The sequence below is a fragment of the Trichoderma gamsii genome, assembly GCF_001481775.2.
Source record: "Trichoderma gamsii strain T6085 chromosome Unknown Scaffold_68.2, whole genome shotgun sequence".
Taxonomy (NCBI): domain Eukaryota; kingdom Fungi; phylum Ascomycota; class Sordariomycetes; order Hypocreales; family Hypocreaceae; genus Trichoderma; species Trichoderma gamsii.
In genome coordinates, this window is record NW_020171405.1 from 71,115 (window position 1) to 90,610 (window position 19,496).

A 19,496-nucleotide genomic window follows, 5' to 3' on the forward strand; every position below is an offset into this window, starting at 1 on the left:
AGCTATTCGACTTATCTTTTGAACGACACAATTGATTACAATTTCCGCAGACTGACCGCAAGAATCTACTCGCACAGAAGCAGAATCAAGGCAGCCCCCAACCCCACCGCGGCACAGCGCCGGCTCCCCTTAGTCTTGTTTGATACCTAGCATGCGGCCGGCCGCGGCTCGAAGTCTTGATTCAGGTGAGCTTGCAGGTCCTCGTTCAAAGAAGGGGGGCTGTCATGTGCAATTTGCGGGGCATCCAGTTTCTAGCTGTAGAATGTGGCCTGAATTGCTCAATACTCAGCCCCCGTGCATCCGCGAAGCCAGAAGCTGATAGCCTCATCTCTCCTTGTTCCTTCGCCGGGCGTCTCTTGTCTGTATCTTCTGTTCAAACCTAGCAGCTAAACATCGATTTGTTCCCTTGGAAAGTTAGCAAAAAGTGACCAAGATGGCCAGCACGACGCCAGCAGAATGGTGCCAAGCTTTCTGCATAGTCAGCTCCGCGATGCTCTTCTCGATGCAAGTTCTCCCGGAAAATGCGCGCAAAGCCTTGTTCGCATACGGCGCCAGGAGGCCGGCACATACCCAGCATGGCCCGAATAGCCAAGCTCCTGGGCAGAAGGCCGAGGCAAAGTCAGATTCTCTCCTGGTGCTGACAAGCTATGCACAGGTGCCTCACTCGTGGTTCATACACTTCTACATAGCATCTGTGTCATGGTCAATCTTCTGGGGCTGGCAATACATCTCCAAGGGCTCGATCATGCGGGCCATGGCTGAGATGCAGCATCGATCTGCAGTGGAGGATCAAGCTCCAGAGGTCACCCTGAGTGCCACTCTGGTGACTTGGCTTCTGATGAGCACCCAAGGAGCGAGAAGACTGTTTGAGTGTCTCTTCGTCGCAAAACCCGGATCATCTCCCATGTCGGCCTTGCACTGGGCTCTTGGAGTAGTCTATTACACAGTTGTGGGCATCAGCGTCTGGATTCGGGGATCAGGTTGGTCTCTTGTCTTGGCCACACTTTCGCGGGTGGCTTATTTCTTCATTGGGAACAAGGCTGACAGTAGTTTTCAGGGGCAATCCTCAAATCGTGGGAGTCGCCACAGCCAATTGAGTTTACACCGCAAATCATAATCGGGGCCGCAATCTTTGGCTTTGCCGGTGCTCAGCAAAACAACTGCCACAGATATCTGGCGAGCCTCAAGAAATACACGCTTCCAAACGAGGGCTGGTTCCAGTACCTCGCTTGCCCCCACTACACGTTCGAATGCCTGGTTTACGTGGGCCTTGCCGTCGCTGCGGCGCCCCCAGGAACCTTCTTTAACAGATCTGTCTTGTACGTGTTGCTGTTCGTCGTGACAAATCTCGGTTTGACAGCATATGGCACGAAAAAGTGGTATGCCGAGAAATTTGGTGCAGACAAGCTGGTTGGGAAATGGGCCATGATTCCGTTTGTATTCTAGACTACGTTGCTCCTGAAGCCCTGAGTGAGCTTTCATCGCTTGTTGAACAGACCCAGCTTGTTTCCAACCTTGGAAACTTTGAGGACATCTCGGTACGTGAGACTAGTGCGGGTTTGTCTCACGCTTTGGCCGCTGGCAAACGCCTCGTGATCCCGAAGCAACGGCCAATTTACAATCGTATCGGCGGATAGGTCTATATCTTGTTTGATGTCGGATATTCCATGCAGATAGTCCGTATATAGAGTCGCTGTAGTGATGAGAAGACTACGAGGTTCCTGGATGATTCGCCAAGCAGGATCGGGGTCAAGGGCGCCGTCTTCTTTGTTGCGGTACAGGTTCAGACAGATGCTGGCGCCCAGGCTGACGGTGCACACGACGGGCCAATACGCAGCGCCATCCTAGGGTGGATGAGCATTTCGAAGGGTTCCATCTACTTGTTCATAATACTTAACTTATGCGGCATAATGCCAATGCCGGGAGGATATTCGTTGATGAGGACGTGGTTCGGGCGCTGATGGGGGCTATCGGCGAATATGTGTCTCACAGCATCGCCGTCGTTGTCGTCGGAGAGCGGGAGGGACAGCAGCCGCGACACCACGGGCGTCTCGAGCCATTGAGGCAGCGGTGCGTCCAGTAGCCTGTTTTGGACGAGATCCGATGGCCAAGTCTGTAGGCGTCGATGCGTGAGTTGCTTCCATCGCGGCCGGGGAGCAGTAGCTATCTGGAGTGAACGCCGGGGGGGTTCGTTATCAGCACGGCCGCAGCAGGTCAAAGGCAGGATTCGACGGCACAAGTCGCGGTAACGGACGCACTTTATCGAGAATCATGCGCTCCTCCTCCTCGCTGATGAAGTTGGGCAGATAATAGGCAGTGGCCGGAAGCGATGTGATCTTGGCTGCGTCGAGAGACGACGGCAGCCGTGCATCGCCGTCACTGCAGCCTGCAGCCGCCATGGTCAGGATTCCAGGCAACAGGAGATCGTAAACAAGAGGCGGCGGCGAGCGACGCCACGGTCTGACTGGTCCAACGCGAGAGCCCCGTCCGGATCAGAGCAACGAGCGATGGATGGTTGGTTTGTCGTCGAGCGGTCGCAAGCAAGAGGGGGACAATGGGGTGATGGCCAGCGAATGGCCGTATCCAGCTAGGGGGTTGCAGCGTTCACGTTCTTGTTGCCTCCTCGTCGCAGCAGCAAATGCCAGTCCGGGCGTCCGTTTAGGGTTAGCCGAGTGCTGGGCTGCTGTGTTGTTATCGGCCTGCAGCGAGCACAGCACAGCGCATTTGCGTTTGGGGGGGCGTCGCGTTGAGCCGCCTCCGGCAGTCAGACTCGACCCTCTCGTGCTGTGCTGGCTGCAGGTCGTACAGAAGGGCTGGAACCAAAAGAGCGCAGCATGGCATTGGCGATGATGCAGCGAGCAAATGCGCAGCGCCAGCACGCCGCGGCTCCTCCCCGGACGCAAAAGCAAGGGCAAGCATGCGCTCTCTGGCTTTTGCCCTGTTCTGTAGTTTCCCTTTTTCTTCTTCTTCGTCGCCGCGAGCTCGCAAATCGAGGCGACGGCACCCGTATTTCAAGCCCAGAAACCCGCAGTGCGCTCGAGGACTACCGGCGCGGCCGGCAGCGGTGATTGGTGGATGGCGGGGCCTGCTGCACCACCGCGGCCTGGGAGGGCCTTTTGGAGGGGGCTTTGGAGGGTGGCAACGCGGGATGGCAGGGCTCGACAGGGTTTGTTTAGGCTGGAGGTCCGCTGTTTCGGCCGCACAACTGCACCGCGATGGCGCTGCACCGGCTGGGGCGGCTGGCGGCGACGGCCAATCAGGCGGGCGGCAGCGAGCGGTTGAGTTTCGAAATGCATCCCTGTTTCCAGACCCAGTTGCGTGGTCGCTGCGTCTGGTTTTTTGCCTTTTGCTCTTTTTGCCTCTTTGCGTCGCTTCTTTTGCTGGTTGCTGGTGCTTGTTGCTGCTTGTTGCTGCCTTCAATTGCCGCTGCGTTGCCGTGCCGTGCTGCGCTGTCCACTTGCACCTCGCTAGTCCGGCACCATCATTAGCACCTCGTGCTTTCGTCCGTAGCTCCAGCCTGCTCTCCTCTGGCTCGGTACTCGCAGGTACCCCTCGCGGCCACTGGCGTTGTGGGTACGTGCCGAGCACCAGCACCCAGCACTACTAGCGCTGGCCCCAAAGGCCGCTATTGCACGCTGTCTTACTTTGCACCTGTAGTCCTTGTTCTGTATGCGTACTAAGGCAGAGTGGCAGCAGTACATGCCGTGTACTTGTGGCCCCCCCAGCTCCCAGCCCCGGCAGTTTCCAACATGGAACTGGATTCAATGTTTTTCCCAGCTCCCACGTCTAGTACTAACAGCTCTCCGTACTCCGTGCCCTGAGCTGCGCTACGGTGAACACGCTTCATCGATTCGTGATTGATCTCTTAGTTCTTTTTGCACTCTCGACACCCGACCGAGGAGAGGAAAAAACCAGCATCGATTCGTGTCCCGCCACTTGGATTCGCCGCACACCCACCAGCATCATTGTAGCAGCTCTAGTTCTATTTTCTCCATCATATTTTCCCTTCATTTCTCTCCGTTCCGGCTTGGACGACCTACCGACCCTAAACGGCTTGCTGCTTCTGCTACCTCCCGGTGCTGTCGTGCCTAAAGTCCCCCGGCTGCTAGGCCCTCTGCCCCCATTCCATCTGATCCATCTGCGCAGGTGGCTATTGCCAGCAGCTCTGACGTGGCGGTCGACGTGCCCAGATCAATCGGCCTCTTCTGCGGCGTCCACGCTGCCGACACTCCTTTCATCTCCATGATGGTGGTAGCCACCGGCAATTCTCGAAGATAAATGTCATGGACGCGCAGAATGCTGCCGAGTCCGACACGCTCAAGCATGCTGGCCCTCCCACTCAGCAGCAGCAAAGCAAACACGAGCGCCCACGACGAGGCTCTGGCTCCGACACGGACCCGAAGCCGCGCCCTTCTGTGAGGCCATCGTCGCCGTCCAGGCTCAAGACGAGGGAGTCGTCGTCTCTGTCGTCCTCCACGGCCGCCCGACACGACGATGCACCTGGTGCCGACCGCGACTCAGACGCCGAGACGATTGTGCTGCCGGGCAAGGATGGCCATTCGCCCTCAAAGGTTCGAAAGGTGAGGCAGGAGGACCGGAGCGAGAGCGACGCCGACTCGGCCAGAGGCAACGGCCAGCCGCCGGCGGCCAGTAACCAGGGCGACAAGAACGCAGCTGGCAGCCGGCCCGAGGGTGTCAAGAAACGGCTGCCGGGCCCTGTCGACAAGGACCGCCAACCTCGCAGCAAGGACGGCGCCTCGAGCGGCCTGAGTTCTGCACCGACTTCGCCTCCCCACAGTCAGAACCACCAGCGTCAACAGCACCCGCTTCCGCCTCACCGCCGCCGGCGATCTGACGCCGTGGCCGTCGCCTCACCCTCAGACTCTGAAGGCATCCACGCCCCCTCCAAGCCCGTCTCGTCGTCTCTGCGCGACAAGCTCAAGTCTGGAGAGCGTCTGGTGCCTCACAAGCGAAAGGCTCCCAAGGCCGAGTCCGACGACGAAGGTGATCAGCGAAAGGCTCGCCGCCAGCGGACCACAAGCGTCAGCCTCGACAACGGCCGCTCCCTCAAGGAATCCAAATCGAAGCAATCCCAGCATGAATCTCGCACGCGGACACGCTCCATCTCCCCTCACCCTCGACAGCATCGTAGAAGCGTCTCCACACAATTGCCTGCACATCATCTTTCTAGCAGTCTCAAGAAGAAGCGTTTACCGCCCCCCCTTTACTCTGCAGACTACCATTCTGACGAATCCTCGGCTAGCGGGAGCCCTCATCCCCGCAGCTCCAAGTTACGAGGCCTTGCTACTCCGGCCATACCAGAGTCTCATGCCTCGCCCGTAAAAATGGCGCCTCACAAGAAACACCTCGATGCACACGGCCAAACCTTGTTAGCTCGAGCTTGCGCTCGTGGAGAATACGAGACTGCCAAGAGCAAGCTCACTGATCGTCCCGAGGACTTGAACGTGGCAGACTATGCCGGGAACACGCCTTTGCAAATTGCCGCGATTAATGGTTGCGAGGACATCGTCAAGCTGCTTATCGATGCTGGCTGCAATCTTGACTGCGTCAATTACGATAAGGATACTCCATTACTAGACGCTGTTGATAACGGCCACGTGGGCGTCGTCAAGCTTCTACTAGAAGCGGGCGTTAACCCACGTAAAGCTAACGTCAATGGCGAAGAGCCTATCGATAGAGTTACGGAAGACACTGAGAATGGCGACGAGATCCGCGAACTGCTCTTGGCAGCTAAAAAGCGGCAGGGTGAACGGCGACGGACCTCCGAAGACCGCCATTCTCACGATTATCACGACCAGCGAGACTCTCATACGCTTGATAGCCCTCGCCGTTCCCCTGCCGCAACAATGACGACAGGACGCAGGACAGGAACCGTCCGCTCAACCAAGACGAGAAATGATTTGCTCTACATGCCCTTGGACGACAAAACCTTGCGGCAGGCTGCTGGCCGTGGTGATGAAGAGACGGTAGCCCGCATCCTGCAGGTCAAGGAGGGGTTTGATGACCCCGAGTCCATGGTGGCCGCGGCAAGAGGAGGCCATGACCTGGTGATTCAACTTCTGTTGGGCCTCGGTGGCGCCAGTGCAGACCCGCTTCCGGTCAGGTCTTTACAGCCAGAATTTGCGACGCCAATGCTCGCGGCTATTGGCCAAGAGAATATCAAAGTTGTCGAATTGCTTTTGGAACAACATAATTTTGATCCTACGAAAAGATTCAAGGGAGAGACCTATTACGAAATTGCCCGTCGTCGACAAGGTTCCAATTGGAAAGAAGAGGAGCACATGTTGAAGAACGCCTATGACGAGTACAAACGAACGCACAAAGACTCTGCTAGGGCAAAGTCGCCTGGCCGCAGAGAGAGGGAGCGAGAAAGGGAAGAGAAACGAAGCAAGAGAGACGACGCCAAAGACGACGCACGGACACATAAGCGAAGCGCCACCAGCCCTTCCCGAGAGCCTAAAAAGGCTTCAACCATTAAGACAGAGGCGGCGCCTATAAGGGACAAGAAGAGATCGGATTCCTTCACCGGCCGCGGTGGCGACGAAAGCTCTCAAAAAAGAGGTCCTGGGCGACCAAGGAAAGACGACAACGCAGTCTCAAATGCCTCAGATCGTGAGACATCTCCAGCTCCTCCAGCTCGTAAAGGGGTGGCCAAGCCGAAACGAACCGAATCGGATGCCACCGGCGTCTCTTCAGAAGGAGAAACCGTCAAACCCAGAAGAAAGCTGATATCCAAAGGCGAACTACGGGATGAGCGAGAGAGGCAGAAGCGTGGCAGTTTGGCTTCCACCACATCATCTGGAGCGAAAGAGCCGTCGAGCCCTAGCGAACCAAGACATGAAGACGGTGCAGACAAACCTAAGCTATCTGAAAAGTACCACGACAGAACAAAAGCTTTGAAGCGCGATGAATCGAGGGATCGTCTATCGGTATCTGGAGACGGCATTACCAAACGGCATCGAAATAGCATTACACCTGATCGGCCAAGCGATGTTGACAAGGACGATGCACCTGTAAAGCGCCGAAGACTCGAGGGCGACAGCCAGGAGAAACGACTGCCAAGACGGCCCGTCTCTGAAGAAGTGAAGCCTCGTAAAGCTAGTATATCACGAGATAATACATCCAAATCTTCATCTCTCCTCCCCCGGAGAAATCGCGAGGAAGATCCTAGGGGCAGTCACGATGAGCGAGAGCCCAAGCGAAAAGACTCCTCTCGAGTCACTTCTGGCGAGAAATCGATACGAGTCAAGCAAGAAGATGAAGATATTGAAATGCTGGACGCACATCAGGTTAAGGAGCACCCGAAACCTCGGGAGCGAAAGACTCGGGAAAACGAAGAGGAACAGCCTAAGAAGAAGGAGGTATCCGATAGAGAAGACGCTGTGAAGGAAGATGAACGACGACGCGCCAGAATTGAAGAGAGGAGGAAACGAGAAGCTGAAGAGATCCGCCAGCGCGAGGAAGACACTAAAAAACGGAAGGAACAGGACGAGCGAGATCGGGAACGTGACCGAGAACGAGAGCTTCGAAAGAAGCGGGAAGAAGAAGAGGCGCGTAATAATAAATTTCGTGAGCAAGAGCGGGAACGGCGCGAGGCCGAAGAAGCAGCGGCTCGTCGACATGAAGAAGAGAACCGCCGCTTAGAAGAAGAGAAGAGGAAGCAAGAACAAGAAGAGAGGAAGAAGAGAGAAGAGGAGATGAAGAAAGAAGAGGAGAGGAGGAGAGAGGAGGAAAAGAGAGAAGAAGAAAGGAGAAGAGAGGAGGAGAAGAAGAGAGAGGAAGAGAAGAGGAAGAAGGAGAAGGAAGAGAAAGAGGAAGAAGAGCGAAAGCGACAAGAAGAGGAAGAGCGACTTCACAAAGAACAATTAGAACGCAAAGCAGCTCAGGCTCGGCAGCAACGCGAACAAGAAGAACGCCAAGAACGTGAACGCCAGGAACGCGCCGAACGAGAAGAACTGGAGCGAAAACGTGTTGCCAGAGAAGCAGAACAACGCCGCCTGCGTGAAGAACAGGAGCGCCGCGAAGAGCAAGAACGTTTGCGGGAAGAACAAGAACGTGCTCGGCTGGAGAAGTTACCCCCGTTGATGCGATGGCTCTGCACAGCGTCCAACCCCAAGACCACAGCCATTGCCGAAAAATTCAAGTATATGCGCGGTGCTCGATACGACACGATCCGTCCCGAGGCGAACAATACCCCTGAGGGCCGCGAATTGTGGCTTCTTAACACGCACGTCGCTCTGCTGCTGGGAGAGAAAGACTTGGATCTCCCTAAATGTAAGTTAAGGAATATTTTTTTAGCGTATCTCTCTGATTAGTATATCTTGAGTACTGACGCACCAACAGATTCTTCTTGGGCACGCGTACCCGTTACTCCGATTGCCAAGTTCAGTCTTTGGAGGACAGAGTGGAGTCGATACAGTCTGTTTTCTGAGAAGCTTTGGGAGCTTGGCGAGCAGCTGCCTGGGTGTTACGGCGATGAGCAACCCCATAGCCTGAGTTATGACAATAGAGATCGGCTCAAACAGGAGGCATGGGAGAAGTTTCAAGCCATGGATATGTTCTTTGTGAAGGTAGGTCGCCATATAAACATACTCTCTGTTTCTATCCAAGGTCATTCTTACTAACTTCAATATTAGGTCTCTGACTTTATGTATGTTGTACCCAGTATATCACACCTGCGAGGCATCAAACTAGGCGTGGAGTACTGCGAGCTCTTAGAAACCGAGGAGCAGGCCAAAGGATGGAGGACATTTACGAAGTGGAAGCGAGATCCAGATGTGAGCCGCTATCATGGTCTCGCTCCACGATTCAAGTTTTACGTCAATGGAGTCCTTGTCGGGGAAGAGCTGCCTACCCTTTCCCAAACTAGCTCAACCCCCTTTCCAGAGGTGCGAGTTCCTCGGCGGGGACTAGTTCGTGCTTATCCCGACGACACCGACTACAATGTCATTTGTATGAACCAAGGTCTTGGGCATCTCCTCAAAGATACAAAGAGCCCTTCGCCGGTTCCAAATGGCATCCATTCATCTCCAATCAGCCCAACTTCGATCCCCCGGGCGAGGCCGAACGTCAACGGTACAAATGGACATACCAGCCCGGATAGGGTCAAAGCTGAAGCGATAGCGGAGAGTGATCAAATTAATGGTATTTGATGGATCGACCAGTTGATGAAAACAACAGAGAACTGGTCTGGACGAGGAGGGAAATGTTTATGAAACCAACTCTAGCTGTACAGATCTGTGCGGCACATTCTGCTTTGAATTCTGGTTTATTCTCCTCCCTTGTTCCTATTTCTTCTATCTCTTCTACTTATCTCTTTTATTTGGCTTTCATGTAAATGTCTATAGACGTGGAGGCTAAAGGGGAAACAAAAAGGACGAAACACCGCGCACTTCCTTGTACACACGCGCAAATATTACGCACAATTTTTGATGCAATTGCAACATGCAATGCGAAACACGTTTTTCTCAAGGTGACTTCCAAAAAGCAGGAGGCGGATGACTTTTTATCTTGGTTGACAGGACACACGGGAGTCTTCTGCAACAGATTTCTTTTTACAGCATGAGCAGAACTGGGAGAGAAAAAGAGGGGAAAAAGGCCTTTTGCCTTTTTTCTTGCCCTGTTTTCTTGCCCTTTTTTCTGCTACTTATGTAGCTTTTGGACGGAGTGCAATGGTATGCATGGCCACACGGGTATATTTGGACAAGTTTGCTTGTTTTGCGTGGCATGTTCACATGCTGCTATAGGAATTGTCCTATGTGTTTTTCTTTTTCTTTTTGGACATGCATGGGTGTGAAGAAATGGAAATGGAAAGAAAGGTAACTCTTTTTTTGTATGTGCAACGAAGGGCGTTTTCTTTTTCTCCTCTTTTATCTCGTACCTTTTTCATGTCAGGTTTTTATTATTTTATCGGCAAAGCGAGATGGGATGAAGAACAGCTCTTCATGGGTTTTCACTTTTTCACATTCCTCTCTCCCTCCATCCCTCTCTCTCTCTTCATTTGGTGGAAACAATTGGTAATGAAGATACATGGACGACAATAGCCTTGTGTGTTTTAAATGTAGCTGAGGTTTTCGGCTCTTTACTAGTATGCTGTATGCTGGCTGTATGTATGATGCATTGATGCTAAGAGGAGCTGTATATGTAGATATACCACACGTAATATTATACAACCAACAAAACAAGATGAGCTATGCGCAGTAAATGGTATAACGAGAAGTAATACTTGGGCAAAAGACTAGGAGAAAAAAACACATTATGATGATAAAATACCAGCTTCCCCAAAGCGGTTTGGTCTGGTAAAAGCGCTGACATCATTGGCCACCCGCAAGCCACAAACCAGAAATTTACCCCACCAAAATCCCATCCAAAAGATATTCATGCCACCACCACCACGCACAAACAAGTTTGGCATAACCAGATTCAGACTTTTGGCTGGCCTTCCGCCTCAACAAACAAAGGAAAAAGCGACGCCCGCAAACATTACGACCACTACAAGCTTTACGTATCGGAGAAGCGTAACCCGAAGAAGGGAGCATTAGAGGAGACTGTAGCAGCATAGTTGGGCACTACCGGCATCATGTCGACGACTGTGGAAAAGGTATGGCCTCTTGCTTTTTTTGTGCATCTTTTCCGACTAGAATGAATGAACTGACAATGGGGGATGATAGATCAAAGAGATCGAGGCCGAGGTATGTTTTTCCGCGAATCGATAACCCCTAGCGACGATGTGCCATTTCCGAAGACCGGCGTGAAGCACTCGATTGCGAAAGAGAACAGAACAGAACAGAGATCCTGACATTGTTTTTGCTTTTTTCCCCCTGCGCATAGATGGCCAAGACTCAAAAGAACAAAGCGACGTCGTATCACTTGGGCCAGCTCAAGGCCAAACTAGCCAAGCTGAAACGCGAGCTGCTCACCCCCAGCAGCAGCGGCGGTGGTGGCGGCGCAGGATTCGACGTGGCCAGGACGGGCGTGGCCAGTGTTGGCTTCATCGGCTTCCCATCGGTGGGCAAGAGTACGCTGATGAGTAGGCTGACCGGCCAGCACTCCGAGGCCGCAGCATACGAGTTCACAACCCTGACGTCCGTGCCGGGCCAGGTCATGTATAATGGTGTGTTGCCGTGCTTAAACGAACCCAAGCTAGAACGGCTGTTGGGCCGTGGTGGCGTTTTTTTTTTCTTTGCTTTTTTATTTTGTTTGGCCGTACTGTAAGGACGAAGGAACTGACTGCATATGCGTGCAGGTGCCCCCTTGCAAATGATTGATTTGCCTGGAATTATCGAGGGAGCCAAGGATGGTCGAGGACGAGGTCGCCAGGTCATTGCCGTTGCCAAGACGTGCCATTTGATATTCATTGTGCTGGACGTCAACAAGCCCCTGACGGACAAACGAGTCATAGAAGCTGAATTGGAGGGCTTCGGTATCCGTATCAACAAGTCGCCTCCGAACATCACCTTCAGGAAGAAGGACAAGGGTGGCCTGAACATCACGAGCACTCAGCCCCTTACACACATCGACCACGACGAGATCAAGGCCGTCATGAGCGAGTACCGTATCAACTCGGCCGACATTACTATTCGATGTGATGCCACCATTGATGATCTCATTGATATCATCGAGGCAAAGAGCCGAAGGTGAGCCACGAGACCTCTCATGCAGCGGCGGCATGTGGACGTAGGATTGCTGCTAATATTTGTTGAATAGTTATATCCCGGTAGTCTACTGCCTCAACAAGATTGACTCGATTAGTATCGAAGAGCTGGATCTGTTGTACCGAATCCCCAACGCCGTTCCCATCAGCTCAGAGCATGGATGGAACATTGACGAGCTCATGGAATCCATGTGGGAGAAGCTGAGCCTGAAACGAGTGTATACAAAGCCCAAGGGTAGAGCGCCCGACTACTCAGCCCCGGTTGTACTCAGAGCATCGAGATGCACGGTGGAAGATTTTGTGAGTAACTGAAAGAAACCCCCTGCAAATTGGACACACGCCACGCCCTATGCGCATTACTCTTTTGACTAATATGGGATACACAACATCCAGTGCAACGCCATTCACCGAAGCATCGTGGAGCAATTCAAGTCGGCTGTTGTTTATGGCAAGTCGGTAAAGCATCAGCCACAGAGAGTTGGTTTGGCGCATGAGCTGGAAGATGAAGACGTTGGTAAGTTTTACGCTTCCATTCATAACCTGCCCCAGCAGTCCTCGAAGCTGCTCTCGCAGGGAGAGGAATGCATGAGCATGTTTCTTGGCGCATTTCCATTTTTACTTTTTACTTTTCCGCTGTTATATTGAACAGTGTTTGGAATGAACGTGCAAAAGCTAATATAGCCAATCCTAGTGACCATTATCAAGCGATGATTAATATCTCAAAGCCCAACATCATGGTGGGCAATCAGGCGGATAGGTGAGGGACAGCGTTCTTTCGGTCCCCGTGCATTCCAAGGACGTTATCTTCCTTACCTGTCCGCAAAGGATGCTCTGATTCTGGACAAAGCAGAAATCCCGCTCAAAAAACCAGGCTTAGAGTACAGGCTCTGCTACATGAATTTCCATTTCAGGAAGGTTTTTTTGCTGGACGACAGACGACAGACCGGGACAAAAACAGGGGATAGACGGCAGCTATGCGGCGGCATTGACACGGCAGATTGCACGAGCAGAATACTATTAGCTGCCGGTCAATGCGCAGACACTCGCCGCTCGGCAAGTCGCAGGAGGGAATAAACGATGAGGATCGGCGGCAATGGAATCCAGTGGACCAGATGGAGTAGATTGGTGTATGTAACGACAGCAGCAGCTGGTGCTACAGCGACAGAACAGAACAGGAAAAAAAATCAAATAAAGAGAATTACCGGACACGATTTGGTGACAGGGTAGTCGGCTTATTTCCGCTCGGAAGAGCTGTAGTTGGTACTTGATAGTACATTGTGCGCTCTGTTCTGCACTGAGGAGAAATGAGAAGTGTCTAATATCCCTCTCCCAACCACCAAGTACACACACATATGGGCGGTACATAAGGACTGGAGCCTGCAGAGACGGAACTCGCAGATTGATTCACCATATAAGTCGACTTCTGGCCAGGTTTTTGTATAACGCCTGGTTCAGTAGCTGAGGATATGAGTGGGAAAAAAAACCAGAAAAGCATAAATTGTAGTTGGTGGTCATGGCCCAATCCCCGGGGCCGATATGCTTTGGTCCTGCATAACCGAGGGCCTCTCGATCTGCGGCCGCCTTTTTCGCAGCAAAAACGGGTAAGAAAGTAGAAACGTGGGGATGGCGAGAGTCCCTTTTGGGGCTGTGGACGAAGGAGAGCTCCCCTTCCCAACTTTTGGAGCTACACCGTGAAGAGAAACCCCGGAAAGGAAGAGTTAGAAGGGGAAGGGGGAGGGGTGTGCGCAAAGAGAGAAAACTGATTGAATGAAAAATAAAAATTCAAAAAATAAATAAAAAAGTCGTGATAAAGTGGCTTGGCCTGCAACCTGGACGCTAATTGGAAGCCCGCAGGGTTGCTATGGATGGGCGACGCAAGAAGACGATTCGCTGGATATAGGCCGATGCTGGCTGCATGGCGCCCCAGGGAGTTGTATTGGACCTTGGACTGTCTCCAGCCCAGCCTTTCAGAGAGCTTCTCTTGCCGCCCAGGCGAGGACGAGCCCAAAAATGATGGGCGATGGGTGGAGCCGTGATTACGGGAGGCGCATTATTTTGGTTTGGCGGTGACCTATTCCCCCATGATTATCGACCAGACTCTTTATTTTCTTCTTCCCAGTGTCCCTGATCCACACAGGTGCCAAGTGCCGGAGGTATGCTTTGTCAACCCCCCAAGGCCGTTGCTTTGCCTAGGATGGTAAGTGGGCCAACAGCGGGCATAGTACTGTACAAGCACCTACCTTACAGTAAGGTATAAGATAGACATCCTAGAGCTGGGTAGGTATCCATTCTCACAGCAGCAAGCAGCGTCACCACACTTCAGACCTGGCCACGTTAACGAGACGAGCCGCGATTATTAAGGCGGCGTGCGGTACCCGGCATGAGATAGGAATCGAGTCGCTTTTCGAATAAGTGGAGAGCTTAAACCCATGCTTAGGGGGACGGAACATGAAGAGGCTAAACCACGGGGGGAACCAGAAAGCTAGGCCCTGCATGTCTTGGAGCAGGGCTGGTACTTATCGCATCCTCAGTGGTAGCAACACTCGTATATGGACGAGGTGAAGCGGGCTCTCCTCTCGCGGGAAGCAGGATTTCGGTGGCGTCCTGCATTGTAGTATAGCAAAGCGGCGGGCGACATGGCTCATGCATGTCTTTACGACTTGTACTGAGTACGGAGTAGTTCGCCCGCAGCGGAGTCGGATATCAAGAGTCGCAGGGCACAGACCACTGTTTGCCCTGCCGCTGAATGACACTAACAAGATTGCTGCCCTTGTTGGATACATGGACGCCTTGCCATGTTGACTTGCAAGGCCTTGACAGGTACGTACAGAACAGTACTTGTACATGCCAACAATCACCAATCCAACTTTGCGAGGGGAGCCGGCAGAGGTACATGATGTGATACCCGGATGACATTGCAGAACTGGAGAGCGAGAGATGATGCCCCCTTGCAGATGTGCGTACTTGTGCGAACTGAACTGCATGTGCTTTCGGCGGCGGCGTCCTAGTGTGCCGCGGAGCCGCATCATAGAACCATGTTTGCGGATGAAGTACTGCAAGGCAGAGGCAAGAGTGTAAAAGCGCAGATCCTATGCCCTTATCTCTCCATTGCGCGGACATATAGCAACAGTCGGGAGCTCGACAATACTTACCATATTGGTCTTCTGCTGCCGTCTATCAAGGGTTAATATAGGGATACCCAATTGTAGTACTGCTGTCTGTTGAGCGTGGTCATGTTGTGTTGCTTAAAATCCATTACACACAAGACAGCTCGACAACTCGTCCACGAAGGAACTGGTAAACTTCCAAAGCCGGCTCCCGGGGCGTTTGCCCGTTATGGCAGCGTCACGCGGCTGTCTTCTTTCAAGGAAAAGGATCCTATGAGATTGTAATTGGCTAAATTAGTTATCACCCTCAGCCAGTCATGATCCACAGCGTCGGCACCTGAATGTATTGAGATCAGTGGACATCCGTAGATCTCCACGGGATTGGCCGCTGCCTTTAGTCTAATATAAGACTTGGTTCTGATTGGACAAAATTGTGTACAGCTAGAGAATCAGTTCCGCTAAGGGGATATGAGATGTTAATTTCAAAAGGAGGTATCCTATATAAATAGGAAAAGTGCTTACAGGCAAGATTTTGCATCAGTTTGCTGTTGGAAATGGATCAAGGAGGCGGCGCGTAACGGTTGTCCACGTTTGGATGCTCGATGTTGGCTTGACCTAGCTTGCCAGCCACACTGGCAGTTATTTGCCCTTAAGCAGAATAGCTCCCATGTTTTAGCGATGGGCTACTAATAGCCCTCATAAAGCCCAAATGACCGTAAAGAACCTCATGCCGGTCTTTTTCGAGTGAGGAAGCTCTGGGTTTGACGGGAAGATCCTGACTAGACTGGCCCTCAGCTAACAAGTAGCGGGATCGAAACGGAACCGATACGAGTCACGTAGGCATGCCCGTAATTACACCGCTGCCTAATATCGGAGAACAATGAAGTGCTTTGGCTCAGCTTTGTATCCTTACTGTATGCTTGATTCCTGGACGCCTCTCAGGCATTTTCAGGTTGAAGCGCGGTGTGATGCGGAGCAACTCCATGCTAGGCCGAGAAATATCTAGCTGCAAGTGCATGCTGCGAGTAGTTTACCGCTAGTCAGTATTTCTTGCTTGGGCACGGACCCTCCACAGAACGGCAAGGGTTGAAATTGGCCAACTGGAAGTGAACCTTGAAGCGGAAGCTATGCTCTTGGCGCGGACGCCACAGCCCCCCTGGTTATATATTCTTGTCCAATTTGATCGAGGACAAGGACGAGCTGCCGAGAGTTTAAAGCTTCTATTTGATGGGAGTAATGGCCTTGGACCGAAGGCTTCAGGTCGGGTCAATGTTATGCCGGCTATTAAAAATAGCTATAATGCAATTAGCCTACCACCAAGTTCACATTTTGCATCAGATTGCATGAGTGATTGGTCTGCTAATAGTACGTAACCTGTTTGGATAATTTTCAATATGAGGACACGTTGGATGTCTTGCTTGACTCTTCTATTTCTTTGACATTCTCTGTACTTGGAGCAGAAAGATAGGACGAGATAATGACAAGTTACACAAAGATTTCACTCTGAGTGTTCTGCCGACTGACTTGATATCAAATCCCATAGGGCGGAGAGACTGGTGCCATTACATAGGTACGTTGCCAAATGGTTGCTTCATCTCGCCTATCAAGTCGTAGTCGGAGCGGCGGTAAAGCTACCGCTCATGATACTCTAACAATGAAGTGTAAACGCCTGGACGCACCGCATTGCAGAAAGACTTGCCAGTATTGAAACGTAGTGATAGCAGTAGCCGTAGCAGCAGCAGCAGCAGCATGACTTCAGAGCGCTGAGGAAGCACTGTCTGCAGATGAAGAATAAGTCCGTTCACTCGGCATTTTTTGAAACCAAATCGAGTCAGATGTCTCTTCTTTTGCTGAACGGCTTGTCAGCGAAACCTGAGGCGATATAAACGCTGTAGAGCAATGTAAGAAGTAAACACTTACACCATCTTGTTAGCCTAGCGTTCAAACTACCAGCGCGCGCGTTTCACCGTTCCTCGAGCCTCCATGAGAAGATCGAGTGCTAGCACTCCGTTATTACCTCAGGAAGGACTAGACTAGTGGCACGGGCCTCGTTAATGCGGACGGTCCTCCCGCGCTCCCGTGCCTTGAGCTTCAGGATTGAGCTTGAAAGCCAACACTAAAGGGTGTGTACATTGTATTTCATTCGATAGATGGGTTCTCCGTGCTTGCTCCGTTGTCATGCCGAGTTCGCTCGTGATAGAACCCGTAATCAACATGCTGTGATTTGGTAAGAGCCCAAATGCTCGAATGTGTCCATGCTCATAATCTTCCCGCTCCATCTTTTCAGAGATCAATGCATAATATACTAGTACCTAGTATCAAGGTCTCGGGTAGAGTCTCATCCTGAACCTCTCATCCGAGCAAAAATGGATCAGCAAACAGCTCCGGGATAAGCGGATTTATTCTGAGACCGGTGTGTGTGCAAGTTGATGCCTGTGTAGTATTGTATACCTGTACGGCATAGTCGAGATAGCGTCGAGATGGTGGCTGCACCTTCTCTTGTTGCAAGTACTTGTACAGCTACTGACACATCCAATGAGCTGCGCTGTTAGGATACCCCCCTCCCCTGTAGTACTATGTTTTAGCGTGTACGACTTGCTCGTAGCTGAGAACGTGGAGAAGGGCACTACTGGTGGAAGTACAAGAGGGTAACAATACCAGTGGCACTTGTACTAGGGAGTTCTCCATACACTGCTAAAGAGCTGCCATGTTAGGGAAACTTCAAATCTCCGTGGACGACTGCATCTGGAATTTCCATTCGTTTCATGCCCGAAATTGAATGTAGGCATCATCAATTTCGTAAGGTTGGACTGAGCGTGTGCCTTCCTGGTCTCAACCTGGGTCCATAGAGTAGCCTGCTTTGCAAGTCGCCGTTCATTAGCTTGGTTTTAATGATCAGCTGCGGCACTTCGTACATGAGGGCATACACCGTACCTCAAACTAAGCAAATGATTCGCTGTTAATCTGCATCATTTGCGAAAATGCCGCTAGCTAGTTCGGGCCGCTCCACAGAAGCATCCTCTAGCCTTTTCTAAGAGCGGACAATCGCCAACCAGCAGCATGAGAGTGAGAGTCGCGTACAGTACTGTACTGTAGCTTGTTATACCAGGCAGAGAGCTTAGCTACAGTCAAAACGCCGGAAAGAAGAGTGCAGCAGTGCTCACCAAAAGACCACATTCCCGGTGGATTTGTTTGTTCTTCGTGCGGAATACGGCCTCGACTCGTGTTTGTACCTGTATAATACCAAGCCCTAGAGACGGTGTGTTTGAGCGGGCTTCGCTGCGGCTGGCACTTGATCAGACCGGGATCAAGGTTTCTTATTTCATCATGTGCCGGGGTTATTGGAAGTTGCCGCGTACAAGAGCTTCGTACTTGCTGGGTGCTGCCTGTCTCGCTCCATAGAGTGGATTTGTTCCATGACAATCGTGCCCAAATGCTTGCTCGGGACATCATTTCCTAGACGGTCGATGGCATCGTCGAGCCGCGAAGGCAGCCGGGTCATACCCTTCTTTCACGCCGGAATCGCGATGAAGCCCTGGCGGCAGCCAGCACAGGTAAGGTATGCAGTCGTAGTCGGTGACCACGGATGATCCTGGACGACCACATGGGCCTTGGAAGCGGCGGCTTCTTGTGTATCGCGCATGGCTCTCGGAAGTATTGCGCTCGCGTGGTTTTCTCTTTCTCTTTGTGTGCGTCTGAGGTGATTAAGCTTCGTTCGTGGATGTTCATCCTTGGCAGCCGATGTTGTTTGTCACGGTCTACGCCGACGTCACAGAGGGAAGGTACGGAATGCTGGAACACTTTTTCCCGACGTCGCACTGCCTGTGCATGTACGAGCACCGAGGCAGGTAACCAGCATCTAGATAGCTTCATGCAGCAGGCCGCGCAACACAGAGCGTCCGTTCTGCTCTGCTCTACGCCTCCCAAGCCAGCAGCATGGATGATGCGTGCACAACGCTCGATTGCAGAGGCTCAGGAGACCTCCCACGAACCAATATTAATCAATGCACCGCCAGTGCGTGTGGGCTGCCCGTATGGTACCTACATACGGGCCCCATGTCAAGTCCCATGTCAAGTCCCAGATCCCGCCGACGCTGCCTCTTCTGGCCATGCCGGCCCTGGTCAACCCGTTAGTCAAATGTTTGCCCTATCATGCCCAATCTCCATGATCCATTCCCATCTTAGCCTATCCAGAACACGGACGCTGGGCTCTGGTGCCCATTCCCTTCTGGGATGCAATCCCACCCTCCGTCCACTGGAGCAAACATGGGCGCCAGACCTGCAGAGAAGCAAGCTAGAGAGAGCCAGACCAGACTGACACACACAAAGACTCACTTACAGGTACGAGAGCTTCTCGCTCACTCGCTGGCTCGCACGCATAGGGAGGCGCCCATCACCTCGCCGGACTCGCACGCCCCCTCCTCTTCAAGGCCCCCCCTGCATCAGGTCCCCTGAACCTACTGCTAGCACAGTGCTTCTTCGTGCATGCGCCTGCGTCCGTCTGCATACTTGCCCGTCTCCACGGCCAACGTTCCGCTTCCTTCGCAGACGATACTTGTACTTGGGCCTGGGGAGCTGTTGTACTTGTAGGGAGTACAGCTACGGACGGACACAAGTGCCAACTTGTACGCCTCTGGACGATGCTACTGCTTGGATACCCTAGTCTAGCCTGGCTTGGTGGTCTGGCACTGGTTGGTGGGCGGGCCACTTGCTCG

The 19,496-nt window shown here is 52.5% G+C and overlaps 4 protein-coding genes across 4 annotated transcripts; 2 read left to right on the forward strand and 2 right to left on the reverse strand.

Moving 5' to 3' along the window:
• Nucleotides 1-433: 433 nt before the first annotated feature.
• Nucleotides 434-1,446, forward strand: TGAM01_v210655 (hypothetical protein; the record flags this gene model as incomplete). Its single annotated transcript, XM_018810178.1, has 2 exons — nt 434-980; nt 1,058-1,446. 2 exons carry the CDS (start codon nt 434-436, stop codon nt 1,444-1,446), a joined length of 936 nt encoding a protein of 311 aa, XP_018656611.1.
• Nucleotides 1,447-1,478: 32 nt separating this feature from the next.
• On the reverse strand, nt 1,479-2,399 carry TGAM01_v210656 (alkylated DNA repair protein alkB like 6; the record flags this gene model as incomplete). Its single annotated transcript, XM_018810179.1, has 3 exons — nt 1,479-1,844; nt 1,991-2,113; nt 2,259-2,399. 3 exons carry the CDS (start codon nt 2,397-2,399, stop codon nt 1,479-1,481), a joined length of 630 nt encoding a protein of 209 aa, XP_018656612.1.
• Nucleotides 2,400-2,691: 292 nt separating this feature from the next.
• Nucleotides 2,692-3,966, reverse strand: TGAM01_v210657 (hypothetical protein; the record flags this gene model as incomplete). The annotated part of the gene is made up of 2 exons (XM_018810180.1): nt 2,692-3,561; nt 3,958-3,966. 2 exons carry the CDS (start codon nt 3,964-3,966, stop codon nt 2,692-2,694), a joined length of 879 nt encoding a protein of 292 aa, XP_018656613.1.
• Nucleotides 3,967-10,600: 6,634 nt separating this feature from the next.
• Nucleotides 10,601-12,385, forward strand: TGAM01_v210658 (ribosome-interacting GTPase 1; the record flags this gene model as incomplete). The annotated part of the gene is made up of 7 exons (XM_018810182.2): nt 10,601-10,621; nt 10,692-10,712; nt 10,852-11,134; nt 11,267-11,657; nt 11,728-11,974; nt 12,068-12,188; nt 12,366-12,385. The coding sequence occupies 7 exons, from the start codon at nt 10,601-10,603 to the stop codon at nt 12,383-12,385; spliced, it is 1,104 nt and encodes a 367-aa protein (XP_018656615.1).
• Between the last annotated feature and the right edge of the window lie 7,111 nt (nt 12,386-19,496).